The sequence below is a fragment of the Oncorhynchus clarkii genome, chromosome 6 (assembly GCF_045791955.1).
Source record: "Oncorhynchus clarkii lewisi isolate Uvic-CL-2024 chromosome 6, UVic_Ocla_1.0, whole genome shotgun sequence".
Taxonomy (NCBI): domain Eukaryota; kingdom Metazoa; phylum Chordata; class Actinopteri; order Salmoniformes; family Salmonidae; genus Oncorhynchus; species Oncorhynchus clarkii.
In genome coordinates, this window is record NC_092152.1 from 18,122,144 (window position 1) to 18,137,855 (window position 15,712).

General features: G+C 45.0%; 1 protein-coding gene across 3 annotated transcripts in view; it reads left to right on the forward strand.

The window, feature by feature from the left end:
• The window catches only part of LOC139411934 (protein FAM222A-like), a 57,823-nt gene extending 46,722 nt beyond the window's left edge, over window positions 1-11,101 (forward strand). For all 3 annotated transcript variants that reach the window (XM_071158696.1, XM_071158698.1, XM_071158697.1), the window contains one exon: window positions 9,477-11,101. In XM_071158696.1, the coding sequence (XP_071014797.1) occupies window positions 9,477-10,960 (1,484 nt within the window). In that variant the 3' untranslated portion in view covers window positions 10,961-11,101. The remainder of the gene's footprint in view (window positions 1-9,476) is intronic.
• The last annotated feature ends 4,611 nt before the right edge of the window (window positions 11,102-15,712 follow it).

Here is a 15,712-nt window from a genome sequence, read left to right on the forward strand (position 1 = left end):
GTCATTGTCCATTTGGAAGACTCATTTGCGACCAAGCTTCAACTTCCTGACTGATATTCTGAGATGTAGCTTCAATATATCCACACAATTTTCCTGCCTCAGGTTGCCATCTATTTTGTGAAGTGCACCAGTCCCTCCTGCAGCAAAGCACCCCCACAACATGATGCAGCCACCAGAGGACATTTCTCAAAAAAGTACGATCTTTGTCCCCATGTGCAGTTGTAAACCGTAGTCTGGCTTTTTATGGCGGTTTTGGAGCAGTAGCTTCTTCCTCGCTGAGCCGCCTTTCAGGTTATTTTGATATAGGACTCGTTTCAGTGTGGATATAAATACTTTTGTACCTCCAGCATATTCACAAGGTCCTTTGCTGTTGTCCTGAGATTGATTTGCAATTTTCGCACCAATGTGCGTTCATCTCCAGGAGACAGAACGCGTCTCCGTCCTGAGCGGTATGACGGCTGTGTGGTCCCATGGTGTTTGTACTAGCGTGCTATTGTTTGTACAGATGAACGTGGTATCTTCAGGCGTTTGGAAAATTCTCCCAAGGATGAACCAGACTTGTGAAGGTCTACAATTTTTATTCTGAGGTCTTGGCTGATTTATTTTGATTCTCCCATGATGTCAAGCAAAGAGGCACTGAGTTTGAAGGTAGGCCTTGAAATACATCCACAGGTACACCTCCAAATGACTCAAATTATGTCAATTAGCCTATCAGAAGCTTCTAAAGCCATGACATAATTTTCTGGAATTTTCCAAGCTGTTTAAAGGCACAGTCAACTTCGGTACGTAAACATCTCGCCCACTGGAATTGTGACAGGGTAAGTGATAAGTGACAGGATAAGTGAAATAATCTGTCTGCAAACAATTGTTGGAAAAATTACTTGTGTCATGCACAAAATAGATGTCCTAACCGACTTGCAAAAACTATAGTTTGTTAACAAGACATTTGTGGAGTGGTTGAAAAACGAGTTCTAATGACTCCAACCTAAGTGTGTGTAAACTTCCGACTTCAAGTGTGTGTGTGTGTGTGTGTGTGTATTTTTTTTAATGTATATATTTATTATATATATATTTTATACAGGTTGCACGATCGAATCCCCGAGCTGACAAGGTAAAAATCCCCTGAACAATGCAGTTAACCCACTGTTCCTAGGCCCTTATTGAAAATAAGAATTTGTTCTTAACTGACTTGCCCAGTTAAATGAATGTAAAATATACATATTTTAAATAACATCCCTACCTTGTCACAACAACTAATTGGCTCAAACATATTAAGAAAGAATAAAATTCCACAAATTAACTTTTAACAAGGCACACCTGTTAATTGAAATGCATTCCAAGTGACTACTTCATGAGAGAATGCAATGAGTGTGCAAAGCTGTCATCAAGGCAAAGGGTGGCTACTTTGAAGAATCTAAATATAGAATGTATTTTGATTTGTTTAACACGTTTTTGGTTACCACATGATTCCATATGTGTTATTTCATAGTTTTGATGTCTTCTCTATTATTCTACAATGTAGAAAATAGTAAAAATAGAGAAAAACCCTTGAATGAGTAGGTGTGTTCAAACTTTTGACTGGTACTTTATATATAAAATAATACATATATATATTTACTAAAAAAATAGATATCTATATGGGGGATTGGAAGTGATATACATTGTGGCTTTATTAATGTAATTGTCTGTCTGCAATAAAGCTGATCTACCCTAATATATATGAGGGTAGATAGACAATTACATTAATAAAGCCACAATCTATATAATTTTGTGTGTGTGTAATACTGAACAAATATAAATGCAACAATTTCAACAATTTTACTGAGTTACAGTTCATATAAGGAAATAAGTCGATTAACAAAAAAAAATCATTAAGCCCTAATCTATGGATTTCGCATGACTGGGCAGGGGCACAGCCATGGGTTGGCTTGTGAGGTCATAGTCCCACCCACTTGAGAGCCAGGCCCACCCACTGAGGAGCCAGGCCCAGCAAATCAGAAATCGTTTTTTCCCCACAAAAGGGCTTTATTACAGACAGAAATACTCCTCAGTTTCAGCAGCTGTCTGGGCTGCTGGTCTCAGATGATCCCGCAGGTGAAGAAGCTAGATGTGGAGGTCCTGGGCTGGCGTGGTTACACTGGGTTGTGAGGCCAGTTGGAAGTACTGCCAAATTTTCTAAAATGATGTTGGAGGCAACTAATGGTAGAGAAATGAACATTCAATTATCTGGCAACAGCTCTGGTGAACATTCAGGATGTCAATTGCATGCTCACTTCAAAACTTGAGACATCTTTGGCATTGTGGTGTTTGTAAAAAATGCACATTTAAGAGTGGCCTTATATTGTCCCCAGCACAAGGTGCACCTGTGTAATGATCATGCTGTTTAATCAGCTTTTTGATATGCCACACCTGTCAGGTGGATGGATTATCTTGGCAAATGAGAAATGCTCATTAACAGGGATGTAAACAAATGTGTTTTTCAGAGAAATAAGCTTTTTGTGCATATGGAACATTTTATTTGGAGCTAATGAAACATGGGAACAACACTTTACATGTTGCTTTTATATTTTTGTTCAGTGTAACAATCAACCTTGTGATTAACTGAGATAGATGAGTGTACCTGGGATGTTTTTTTCCTGATGCTGAGCAAAGCAAGCAGCGGGACTCTCATTTCCCCCCACATGCACTTGAATTTGTTTCCCTGACTGAGGGCATAATCAACATGTCCCCCACCCCCGCCAGGCAACTGTACCCTGTTGAAAGCTGGCTCACGCAAGCTCTTCCATTCAGTTTTCTCTCTCTCTCCATCTCTCTCTCCTCCGGAAGCTCCGGCAGGGGAGCCAGACATTTGATTGACTGGTGGCCGAGTCGGCAGGACAGCTCTTATTATAGTTTTTACCTCTGGCTGGGGGGGCTCTGGCCTACAGCCCCTGCTTTGTGTGCCCAATAGTCAATTAGAGGTGGCGCACCGCCGGGGACGACAGGGATGCAGGGTTAATTGCAGAGGACCTAACAGCTGGCTCTATCAGGGCCCATTGTGCATTGCAGAAGTTGTCACGGCAATCGAGGACCGGCCTGTAATCGTTGACTAATCAGCCATGTGCCAGATGACACCTCCATTAGCACAAGGCAGGTATTGTTTAGCGTGCCGCCTCTGGCTCCTCCCTCCACCCCCTGGCCTGCGCTTCCTTTCACAGCCCTGCTTTTGTCTGGCGTTGGGGGGGGGGGGAAATGTCATAGACCCTGATTCAATCTAGCCAAGGACCCAACAATAGGCACGGGTCAAGGGTGTCCCCTCGCAACAATGCTTTTTCAAATCTGTCAATTCCCGAATGGCAATACATTTAAACAAGTAAAACTTTTTCCAAAGTAAGTGATTCGGGCATGAGGGATTGGAAGGCCATTCTAGCCATTAATTATTAACTTGAATAGCTCCATAACAATGAGGTGGAAAGGGCAAAGCGTTGCTTGCTCGCTCCGTGGATGGAGGGAGGACAGATTGAATATGCAGCAGCATGGTGGAAATGGAAAAAAGTAGATTAGGATGGCTTGGCCTAAAAGCATTGTGGTTTATAGGGTGACAGGGCTGAAGCTGGGGCTGCAGCAGCTAATGTCCTCTGTGGCCCTCAATGGTGCTGACAGCTCATGCACATTTAACAGCAGCAACTCGTCTCTGGAGAACAGGTTAACGCCGGTGAACCTGGTGGATGTTGCACTGTGGCTGACCCTGTGTTTTCTTTCATCTTTCTCTCCCTCTCCCTCTACCTACCTACAAATCAGCTCCTGTTGTATTTGCCCTAACTCTCTCGTCCTCACAGCATCTTTTGATTTGGTTAAAGCTAATGCATGTTATGTGTATATCATTCTGTGAAGACATAATTGCAAACAGCCCAACCACCTAGTAGTTCCCCCTCTTTTTTTAAACAAGGACATTTCCTTTGGCTTTGTTGGTGTAGGATAAGAGGGGATAGATGAACGTGTAAAGTAAGCACCACATTGATACTGGCTTGTGCCTGAGAATGAGAAAATACCAGATGCTCTCATTTGATGTGTGACACGTTGGCTTCTCATAATAACTAGAAATATCCCCAACCTGCTCATGATTTTAGAACGTTTGGAGCGCTAATAAATGGAAGCAAGGAAGGAGAGGATTTCATCCAGTTCTTTCCAGCTTATTCCTGTGAATATTCAATTAAGCCACTAATTAGAATGCCAACCAGTTTTATGCTGCTCTGAATTTGATACTGTACTCTCTCTGACTCTGCGTCTCTCTCCTTTCCTGCTCCCTCGCTCCCTCCCTCTCTCCCTCTTTCCCTCGCTCCCTCGCTCCCTCGCTCCCTCCCTCGCTCCCTCGCTCCCTCCCTCGCTCCCTCGCTCCCTCCCTTCTTTGCCTCCAACTCACATAACTCCACGCTCTCCTGCTCACTCCGTCTGCCACTGCTTCTTGTGATCAACACAATTTGACCCCTCACTTAGAAGTGCACCGAATGTAAGTTTTTAAAAAAAATTTAAAGTCTAATTCCGTTCCCAGTTCTCTTTATTGCTGTATCGTACCCAGTGGACCTCATCATACCCAGTGGACCCCACCCCCCATCCCATCCTTCCCTCCTCCTCCAACCTTGCCTCCTACATCTTTCCCTCCTCCACCCCCACACACAGAAAATTAGTTAATCAGAATTCAGAGTACCGCTGTCTAATTAAAGGAGTGTTAATTGAGTGTTCAGGATTGGGCAACACACACACACGTGCACACACACACACACAGCACCCCCAAGACGGCACAGGGCACCCCAAGGACGATGCCCTTGGTGAGCTCCATGTCACCAAAACCGATGGAAGAACAGTTACAGCCACTTTGTATCTGCTTTGTGTTATTAAAGGCCCTGTTGAGAAAGGCCCTCTGCTGTTCAGTCCTGTTCTCTTCAATTCCATCTCACCGTGCTGTAGTTTATCCCTAGCTCTGCCATCTCTGTCTGTCTCTGTCTTTGTCTCTCTGTCTTTGTCTCTCTGTCTCTCTCTGTCTCTCTGTCTCTCTCTCTGTCTCTGTCTCTGTCTCTGTGTTTACAGTAGTGGTACACACAGACACTAGTGGTGTGCTGGTCAGAGATTTTTTTTTGCCGCCTGATTTTAAACATTTCTAATTTCCAACAATTTTTTAGAACATGTCTAATCAGATAAATGCAGCTTCTCTTCTGTCATTATATTTTGCCCTAGAAGACTAAATAAACCCTTGCTCACCAGAATAATTTAATATAGATTGCTTCAATCTAGTTGACTTAAGTAAAGTTTTCTGTCTGTTTCTTTCGTTTAGGGCCCGGGGAGTAAATGCAAAAGCAAACATTGGTACCTGAATGGCCTTACTGAAGAGCTCAGTGACTTAACGTGGTACCGTCATAGGATGTCACCTTCTCAACAAAGTTCATCAAATTTCTGCCCTGCTAGACCCCGGTCAACTGTAAGAGCTGTGTTTGTGAAAGGGAAACGTCTAGGAGCAACAACGGCTCAGCCCTGAAGTGGTAGGCAAAACAAGCTCACGAAACAGGACCACCGAGTGCTGAAGCGCGTAACACGTAACAATCTGTCCTTGGTTTCAACACTCACTACCGAGTTCCAAACTGCCTCTAGAAGCAACATCAGCACAATAACTGTTCGTCGGGAGCTTCATGAAATGGGTTTCCATGGAGGAGCAACCACACACAAGCCTAAGATCACCATGCACAATGCCAAGCGTTGGTCCTTTGGGTTGGTTGACCATTCTTGATACACATGGGAAACAATCCATGTCACAATTGTCTGAAGGCTTGAAAATCTTTCTTTAACCTGTCTCCTCTGCTTCCTCCCCTTCATCTACACTGATTTGAAGTTAATTTAGCAAGTAACATCAATAAGGGATTATCACTTTCACCTGGTCAGTCTATGCCATGGAAAGAGCAGGTGGTCTTGTGTAAATTGGATTTTAAGGTATTGTTTTCTCTTATTCAACCTGCCCGTCACCCACCTTCCCTTCATCCACATAATATTTAATGACCCTAAACCCGCCCACCCTGTGGATATAACCATGGGGACTGTGGGCAACCCGTGCATCAATCAATCAAATACATGTATTTTTAAAGCCCTTTTTACATCAGCAGATACACTAACATACACACACATTACCTCTCTTACTCGGGTGCTTGGCACTAATGAGCGATGGCATTTAGAGATGTGCCCGCTCTGACACATGGGCATTGTGTGCTGGGTGGTTAAGGGCAAAGGTCAGCCCGTTAATTGCCTCCCTGACATCTCCTCACCCTGGCGTGGGAGCCCAGCCCAGCTCTCACCACCACTAGCTGCACCCGACAATGCCACTTCTCTTCACTTCAGGTAGTTTAATCTTGTGGTATCGGGGTTGGATAGTCATTGAAGTGATGGTTTGGAGAGTGATAGTCGTAGCATTTTGCTATAAAGCCGTGTTGGTCTTTCCTGTTTTTCTTCTGTTCTGTGACGCTGTTTCAGATGTACACGTGAGAGTGCCGGTTGTCGCCTCGTTCTGAAGAAGAGAAAAAAGTTTGTTCTTCCATCCCCAGGGGAAGTAATTAATCCGTACAGGGCTGTCAGGTGTTGAAATGAAGCGAGTGTGAAGCATTTAGTCCAGGAGGCATTGCAGGCTGTCGCCCGCCCAGGCACCTGTTGTCGTCCCTGCCCTACATTTCAGCAGAGAGCAGGATGCTCCAGTGATGGCAAGTGAAACACACAATCACAGCTGGAGCTCGTGCGTGTGTGTGTGTGTGTGTGTGTGTGTGTGTGTGTGTAGGAAACCCCTAGCCCTGGGGGGAGGCAGTAGGGGGAGGATGCAGTGGGTGGGTGCCTCAGTGTGTTTATCAGCCAGTACCATCTGTACTCTGCTGCTCAGCACTGTGATCTACTGCAGCCAGAGCCAATAAGTCCCACAAAGCTGCAGATCTGGCCTGAACACCGCCAGGCAGTGTCCTTTCTCCATGGCCTTAGTTTACTTATCCTGACATACTGCTCCTCCTGGGAGAAGACCGATGAAGAGACCCTGGCCATGCACATCAAACACCACATCAAAGTGTGTTTGTGGGCGTGTGTGCATACGAGCGTGTTTGTGCACAAATGAGGGGGAGAGAGAAACAGAAAAATCGAGAGAACGGGAGAATGATGCAGAGAATTGTGTGTGTGTGTGTGTCACAAACTCTGCAACAAAGAAATGATTGTAGGCAATTAGAATCAGAAAAAGCACAGACACTAATTTACCACCTCCATACTTCTACTCCTCCTCATACTTCTACTCCTCCTCATACTTCTACTCCTCCTCATACTTCTTCTCCTCCTCATACTTCTACTCCTCCTCATACTACTTCTCCTCCTCATACTTCTACTCCTCATACTTCTACTCCACCTCCTGCTCCTCATCCTTCTACTCCTCCTCATCCTTCTACTCCACCTCCTGGTCCTCATCCTTCTACTCCACCTCCTGCTCCTCATCCTTCTACTCCTCCTCATCCTTCTACTCCTCCTCATCCTTCTACTCCACCTCCTGCTCCTCATCCTTCTACTCCACCTCCTGCTCCTCATCCTTCTACTCCACCTCCTGCTCCTCATCCTTCTACTCCTCCTCATCCTTCTACTCCACCTCCTGCTCCTCATCCTTCTACTCCTCCTCATCCTTCTACTCCACGTCCTGCTCCTCATCCTTGTACTCCTCCGCCTTTGTGGGGCTGAGATAGGTTCTACCTGTTGACAAATGACGGGTGAGCCGGGGAGAGATGGATGGAGGGAGTAGTGGGGCGTTTCTCTGTGGCCAGCCTGATCTCATAGACTGAGTCTTATCCACATTTTTTAAAGAATTTCCTGGCTGTTTCTGGCAGGGTATTTTAATTGTTTTTTTTCTCATGTGGCAGTAATTAGGAGAAATCATGGGGGTGCGAGGGGCGGCACAGGTCCTTTAAACCATGTGATGATCAAAGATGTTTTTTTATCCTGTGTTGTAAAGAAGATCAGAAAAAAACTGCCAACGTACCATTAGCATGTTTCTTTTCTCTTTAGAGCAAATTAAATAAGTACCTGTGGGAACATCAAAGCATGGTGCCACCACTGCTGTCACCAGGGAGGGTTGGGAGAGTTGTGTCCCAGTCCTGCTACCCACTGATCTGGATGCCTATGGTCCTTTATGCACAAGTCCAGATTCGGACATGTAGAGTGTCCTTATCAGGAAACTCATACTTGGTGTTAGTCATACACCTGCAACTTAATATTAAGGTGTTCTTAATGTTTTAATGTCTTTTTAACTCCCACTTTATTTCCTTTATGATATGGATCTTGTAGATTGAATCATTTTCACAGTTGAAGGCCCATTGCATTGTAGAAATGAACTCTCCATGGTATCAGTAATTGGAGCGGAGAAATTAGAGTTGTGACTGCTTAGCTATGGAGTCTCTTTAACATGACTTTGTGATAGGAAATGAAATGGAGTAAGTCCCGCTCACACATCCCCTACCCTCAACTCCTCAGGTTGCCATAACATTCGTTGACTGGTTCTTTGGCTTCTCATTTTGGTGCTTTTTTTGTTTGTTAGCTTTTGCAGAAAAATGACATTTTTGAAGAGGTTACGAGTCATTGGTGGCAGTTGATTTATCGTTGGTCAATTTAGTTATATTCCATGATGCCACTTTTTGTCGGACGTAGTTAATTAGCCATGAAATTGTCTGAATAATGTTGTTTGAATCCAATATCGCCATGGTACCCCACCCCCCCCCAACACTGACATGTTTTATTTTTTTGTATGGACATTTTGCTGCCTGCCACCTCTACTCACGTCGGTTAAACTCTTCCTACTTGAGTAAAGGCCAATCAAGGTGTTTTGTGTGAGCGGACTCCAACATTGTGGAATTTAATTTGGGGGGTTGGAATGGCTGCAGGTACTCCAGATAACATAGCCCCACTACAACCACCAGTTCCAGTTGTGCATGACCCATGAGCTTGGTTATGAGAGTGTAATTCTGGTACCAGGCAGAATATCTATCTAGTGTTACACCCATAGAGATGCGTACGTATATGACTATATTAAGGTGTTCGAATCCAATCTGTGGTTACTCCCCTATACTACAACTTAGATCTAAGCGTTACAATTCAGAGATTCCCAGCAGTAGTTTATCCGCAGTCGTCACAGTTCTCTCTAGTTATTCAACATGGTCTCATTAAAATATATTTTTAAAATTCTGAACCATTGTAGTTATACTTGTGGTCACGTATTAGTTTGATGTTCTCTGGGGTGACGTATTAGTTTGATGTGACATATTAGTTTGATGTTCCCTGGGGTGACATTAGTTTGATGTTCCTTGGGGTGACATATTAGTTTGATGTTCCCTGGGGTGACATATTAGTTTGATGTTCCCTGGGGTGAAGTATTACTTGGTCACATGTTGGTTAGCTCTGTCCCTTGTTCTCACTCCAGTGTCTCTCTCTTTGTTTTGCAGGTGAGCTGGTGGTTCCCATGCATTCTCCCCGCTACCCCAGTGTGGCTGAGCTGGATGCCTACGCCCAGAAGATGCAGAGCAGCCCGCTGTCCATCAAGATCTTCCCCACCAACATCAGGGTCCCCCAGCACAAGCACCTTAACCGGACTGTGAATGGCTTCGACACCACAGGTAGCCAGCGCTATAGCCCCTACCCACACCTCCACACCGGCGGCTACACAGGCCTCCTGGCCATTGTCAATGCCTCCTCATCCTCCTCCTTCGGCCCCACTAAGGGCATCATCAAGAACTCGGAAGGAAGACGGACTAAGCTCTCCCCAGCCCAAATAGCTGTGGCCCCGTACCCGCCCCCTAGCAGTAGCACTTTAGCCAATGGCCACGGCCAGATGGTGTACCACACGGGGTCCTCGAAGCCCCCTGAAGCACTTGCCCTCTCCCGCTCGGTGCCCCCTAACGTCACTGTGGCCGGCTCTATGATCCCTGTGACAGGGGGGCGAGGCCTGGCCCAGCCCCTCTCCCAGTCCAATCTTCCCTCCATCCAGAGCATCATCTATCAGATAAACCAACACTGCCAGGCCCAGGCTCTGCAGCAGGTGTGCCAGGGGGCCACCTCCTCCACCGCACCTTCCACCAACCCCAGCCCCTCCAAGAAGGGTGCGGGGGGTGTCATGGGCATCTCCTCTGGCTCCTCGGGGGGTGGCTATGTGGGCAGCATTGCGCCCCAGCCTAACCTGGTGTACACAGGAGCGGGGCTGCCGCTGGCGGCCCACAGTGGCGAGGCCATGAAGGCCGGGGTGTACTCGGACAGTATGGACTACATCCTGTGGCAGAAACAACAGCAACAACAGGCTGTGCTTCGCATGTACAGTGGGGGCAGCGGGGGAGGAGGGGCCATCAGTAAGTCCCCTGAAAGCTGTGGTGCCCCGGGGGGAGGAGGGATTATGGCCAAGGCCCAGGTGTTGTCGTCGTCCTCCTCCTCCTCCTCCAGACCCTACCACCTGACGGGGGGCGTTGGCAGTGGGGGGTGCCTGGACAAGGTCAGCTCCTCCCCTCTGAACTGCATGGGGATGCATGGCAACTTCTCTGTGGGCCAATACTTTGCCCCGCCCTGGAACAGCGTGCTGGTCACCCCTGACAGTGACTGTTACAACCCCCACCAGGAGCTTCTGAGGACCACCACAGGAGGACCAGCTACGGGGGGCCACAGGGAGATGGGCTACCACCACCACCCCCACCACCATCACCACTACCCCGCCATGGACAGCGGGAGTGGGGGAGGCCTGTGCTGCAGCCTGCCCAGTAAGAGCCAGCTGTGCAACACATCGGTGCTGAGCAGCAGCCTGCAGTCTCTGGAGTACCTGGTCAACGACATCCACCCTCCCTGCATTAAAGAGCAGATGTTGGGCAAAGGCTACGAGACTGTGTCGGTGCCACGGCTGTTGGACCACCAGCATGCCCACATCCGCCTCCCGGTTTACAGATAGAACGGGGATGAGAGCGCGAGTGCCAGAGCTCAAGAATTAATGAATGAAGCGAAATCTGGATTAAAGGTGAGGGACAGAAGATCTTGATTACCTGGGGATGTACAAGTCTGTTGAGACTGGCACTGCTTGAAGCAGGGAGGGGGCTCCAGGGAGGGAAGCGATGGCGTTAGACTGGATCCTGTGTTGGATGACAGGCTGGGGGGGGGGGGGTAAATAACCACTCAGCCCAGAGTGGTTATTTATCAGTGGGGGAGAAAAGGGATTTCAGTGGTTTTGGTTTTTAGAAGATTCTCCTGATGTCCCGTGGTTTAGTTTGCCAACTGGAATTTGGGGCAGTTTTTTTTGTTTTGTTTTGTTGTTGAGTTGACTAAACCTTTTCCTGAGAATCATAGCTTGATATGAAGTGCATACAGCCACCTCTGTTCCCCCATCCAAATAGAACGCCAGTGGGGTGCTGTAGTCACATAGAAGGACCCAAAGGGCCAAGGTGTAGGGCTGCTTTCTAAACTCCAAAAGAATACGCACACACATACATTTGCTTACACAAGCACACACACACACCTATATGCATACACACACGCACACCTATATGCACACACGCACGCACACACACACGCACGCACACACGCACGCACACAAGCACACACACAAGCACACACACACACCTATATGCATACACACATACACAAACAGAACACAATATACTAAGAAGAAAAATAAAAACATGGAATCAATACTTTGGTATGATGTGCAAGAATCACAATATTGACTGAAAAATATATTACAATATTAGTAATTATTGTTATAATTGATACTATAAATTGCACTGCTTGGAGTTTAAAAACATTTAACTTTGGAGTTTGGAATTGGGTAGTTTGGATATGATATGTTGAAGAAACTTGAAACTACTTTTGTTGTTTTCTATATTTGTGGGTATATTATATGCATTGGCTGCTATGGGGAAAAGTGTCTCAATGCTTTTTATTGTTTCATTTGGGGTTTATTGGTTTATTTAGTTATTCCTCCTCAAACTGACAGGCAGTTTCTGATGTTCTAGTGTAAGGCATAGTGGCTGGCCAGAGTGCTCTCTTCTCTAACCAACACTGGAATCTACAGTATATCTTCAAAATAAAAAATGTTGCAAAAAAAAGATGAGAAAAATGTCACTATTGAAGATTGAGAGGTCGTCAACTATGACCTCTTGTGTGTATTTGTTTATTTTTGTCCCCTAGACCCCCCCCCCAACAAAGAAACCCCCGGTTTAGGAATCTGAAAATGAGGCTGAATCAGCTTTTTCATATGAGAGGGCTTTTTACTTAATTCCGCTATAATGCTATTCCTCTCTTGCCTAACTTTTATAAGTAAGTATGGTAGAAGTGGGATATCCCTTTCACTTTTGGGCCCTATCATATAGAAGGAGTGTGAGCCGGGACCAAAGGGGAGTCTGTCCAGGGTACACCGATGTGCCCCATACCCCGAAGAACAAAGTGAAACAATCATGCCCTGTCCTCTCAGGTGATGTGAGATGAGACAAGGTTCACTGCTTTTTCCTAGTACGTTTCAGCCCATGGTTGAGATGAGTTGAGCCCGGGTCATTCATTGACTTTAGGATTCAGAACATTTAAATATTTATTATGTCTGAGTTTCCCTTGAATGTGCTGCACTTAAATTACTGAGATGTCTAATGCCTTTTGGGACTCGAGTGAACCCGAGAAAAAAGACAAATTGGATCAGTGCAGCAGTGAAGCAGTCCTCTGGTCCTAAATTAGCATTTCCTTTGTCAGTCAAATTTCACTGGTAAATTGAATTTATTAACTGGAGAGAGAGCTGGGCTTTGTCACGAGGAAATGCTGGCAACAGTGGAGATATATAAAGTGCAATTATTATGACTGTATTAACGTTTCTCTGAGCTTACACCAAAAAATGTAAACTACAGTTGTGAATACATTCCCAATGTTCCCCGATCCCCATCCTTTTCTGTTTTCAGGTGTAAAATAAATCTCATTTGAGAATATATTCAGAAGCCAAATCTTGGCTGTGAGAATTGTCATTATTTTTCTACTGTCCTAAAAAAATAAATAGAAAAGGATCTCAAGTCAAATATCCATGATTCTGGAGATGATCGTGTTTTTGGTGAGTCATGGTGTGGCTATATCTAAGGTTTGTGTGTGTGAAATGTGTGTTAAAAAGGCTTCATAAATGTTTTTGAGGTCATTACAGAACCCAAACTAACCTTTGCATTGCTCTTTTAAATTTGCCACGTGTTCAAATGGCCTAGTAGGAGTTGCATCCATTGTTCACATACAATGAAAAATAACAATTATCAACCTACAGTCGTTGTATCTTCGAATTTGAAGATATTCCAACACTGTATCCCTAGATTTACTAGAGCCACAAAAAGGAGACAACTAACGGCATCCGCAAACATAATTTACGTTTTCCCCTCAACCCGCTTTTTAATCAGAATCATGAGTCTTAATGAATATGCTAATGATGTTTGTGGAAGTCCTTGGAATGCTGACAAAGCAAAGCTCTTAGACCAAAGAGTACCTGGACTTGCACTAGTAGTTTAAGTTAGCATCAAAGGCCCAATGCAGCAGTTTTTATCTCAATATCAAATCATTTCGGGGTAACAATATAATTACCTTACTGTGATTGTTTCTTTTTGAGCATTTTAAATGAAAACAAACATTTCTCAAGCAGGAAGAACTGAACTAAAAGTTTTCAGTTAGAACTGAAAATGTGCTGTTATTGGCAGAGCGGTTTAGAACGCGCTCTTATTGGTGTATTAACTAATTTACCACATGGTGATGTCACCAGGCAGGCCAAAACTCCATCCCACCAAAATAGGCTGAAATTTCAGGCATTCTTTTCAAACAGCTCTTACACTAAAAGGGCATTTATAATTTTCACAATTTTACAGTATTATTCCAACATCGTTTAGAAATGTATATAAAACCCAGGCAAATCATGTTTTTGACTGCACTGGGCCTTTTAACATTCCATAGTAAAATATTTTCATGTTGTTTCAACAGCTTAGTACCCCCGCCACAGTTCTGTTTCTGGCATCGTTTTATTCAGTCTTGTCGAAATATTTTGACAGATTTACAGAAGATGCATCAGATCCCAAATCCCCTTCCCTTTGGCTTCTGCACCCATGCATTAAACCATGTCACATGATGTTGGAGGAGGGCTAGTGAGACTTCAGGCAGTGTGTGGAGCAGTTGGTGTCAGCGTTTTCCCACAAGGAAACGTTAGTGGTGATGGGCCTCCCATCTAATGAGAGTATTGGATAACGCCTGGGTGACGAACTGTGGGAGTGGGATGAATTTGCCCACAGGATTGTAATGCACTATATCCTGTTTTTCAGAGAGCAAGGGGATTTTCTTGAGGGACAGAATAATTGATAAAACCCTTTAACTATATTGTATTATATCCCTTATCCCATCAGGTATTTCTTCTCATGTTTTAATTTTTTTAGAAAATGACAAAATACCATCAAATCTTTAAAAAAATCCTTATTAGAAAATTGAAACAATATTTTAGAAATAAACATCTGAACTGTGAGCTCACGTCCTCTGCCCTTCGACTTCACTGTGGCAGACACTCAAGCTGACCACATGAGCCCCTGGGGACTTGGCATGCTGACGTATTGTCTTTCTTCTTTTGGTCGTATCTGTCAGATCGTTGTCACCACAAAAGGAACGTCTCGGAGCACCCTTCCAGACGGGTATCTCTTCATGCAGGGCATGTCATCTTCTGTCTGTCCCTTTTGGGAGGTTATTGTTGTGCGTTGAAACGCAGATTGTCAATGTGCTTTTGAAACAGTGGATGTGCAGGACTTTACTCCTCCGCTCTCTTCCTCTCTCCTGACTCCACACAGACTTAAATTGAGGCTTATATTGTTTTATAGCCACATTTAAAGCTCTGCACTCCACAATGGGCACTATCCTCTCAAATTCTAGTACTGTAGACAGTTGATTTATTATGTAATGTCCATTTGCAACACTGATTTTCAGAGTTGTACTTGTCATTATCTGAGGATAGAGAATAATACTGTGTTTGAGTTAAACTATTCCATAAAGAAAGTCTCATCGTTCCATTCCATCTATAACAATCGGGACCATTGACCCCTTGGTCAATAAAGGCGATTGTTTTAGATTGTTAGCATTCAGTAATACTATTACAATGTATCTCGCATGCTTCATTGGATGGGATAGGAGGCTTTATTTTGTGGTCACACAGCCTCAAAACCCTCTGTCCCAGACTCTGGATAAAGTGGGGTTACTGTTGATGTAATATACCTTACCCTCTGTCTACTTGGGACAATGGATGCTCAGCCTATATCAGGATAATGGAATTACATTTTCAATAAGACTTGTGGGCGTCCATCCATGGGTCCATCCGTGCAGGACCTCTCAGCTGCAGAGGCAGAGTGGCATATGGCATGTCATTATGGAAGCCCTCCCTCCCTCGCCCTCATCCAGGGCCAACAGAGTTCACCAGTGCTTAAACAAACCCAATGTTAGGAGGACTGAAGGGATGGGGCAGTATAAGGGGGGTGGAAGTCACTGAAACACAGCCAATGCAGCGTTGTCTCAGAGGGCCTTCCTCTTCTACAACACCCTGGGCTCCGAGGCAGCGAAGGCTCTTTTGAAAGATGGCCTACTGTTTTTGATGATTGGGGGGGATTTGTTTTCTGTTGGATTATGCATGGATGTGGCTGTATGTGCCCAGGTCCTAGCTGGCTGA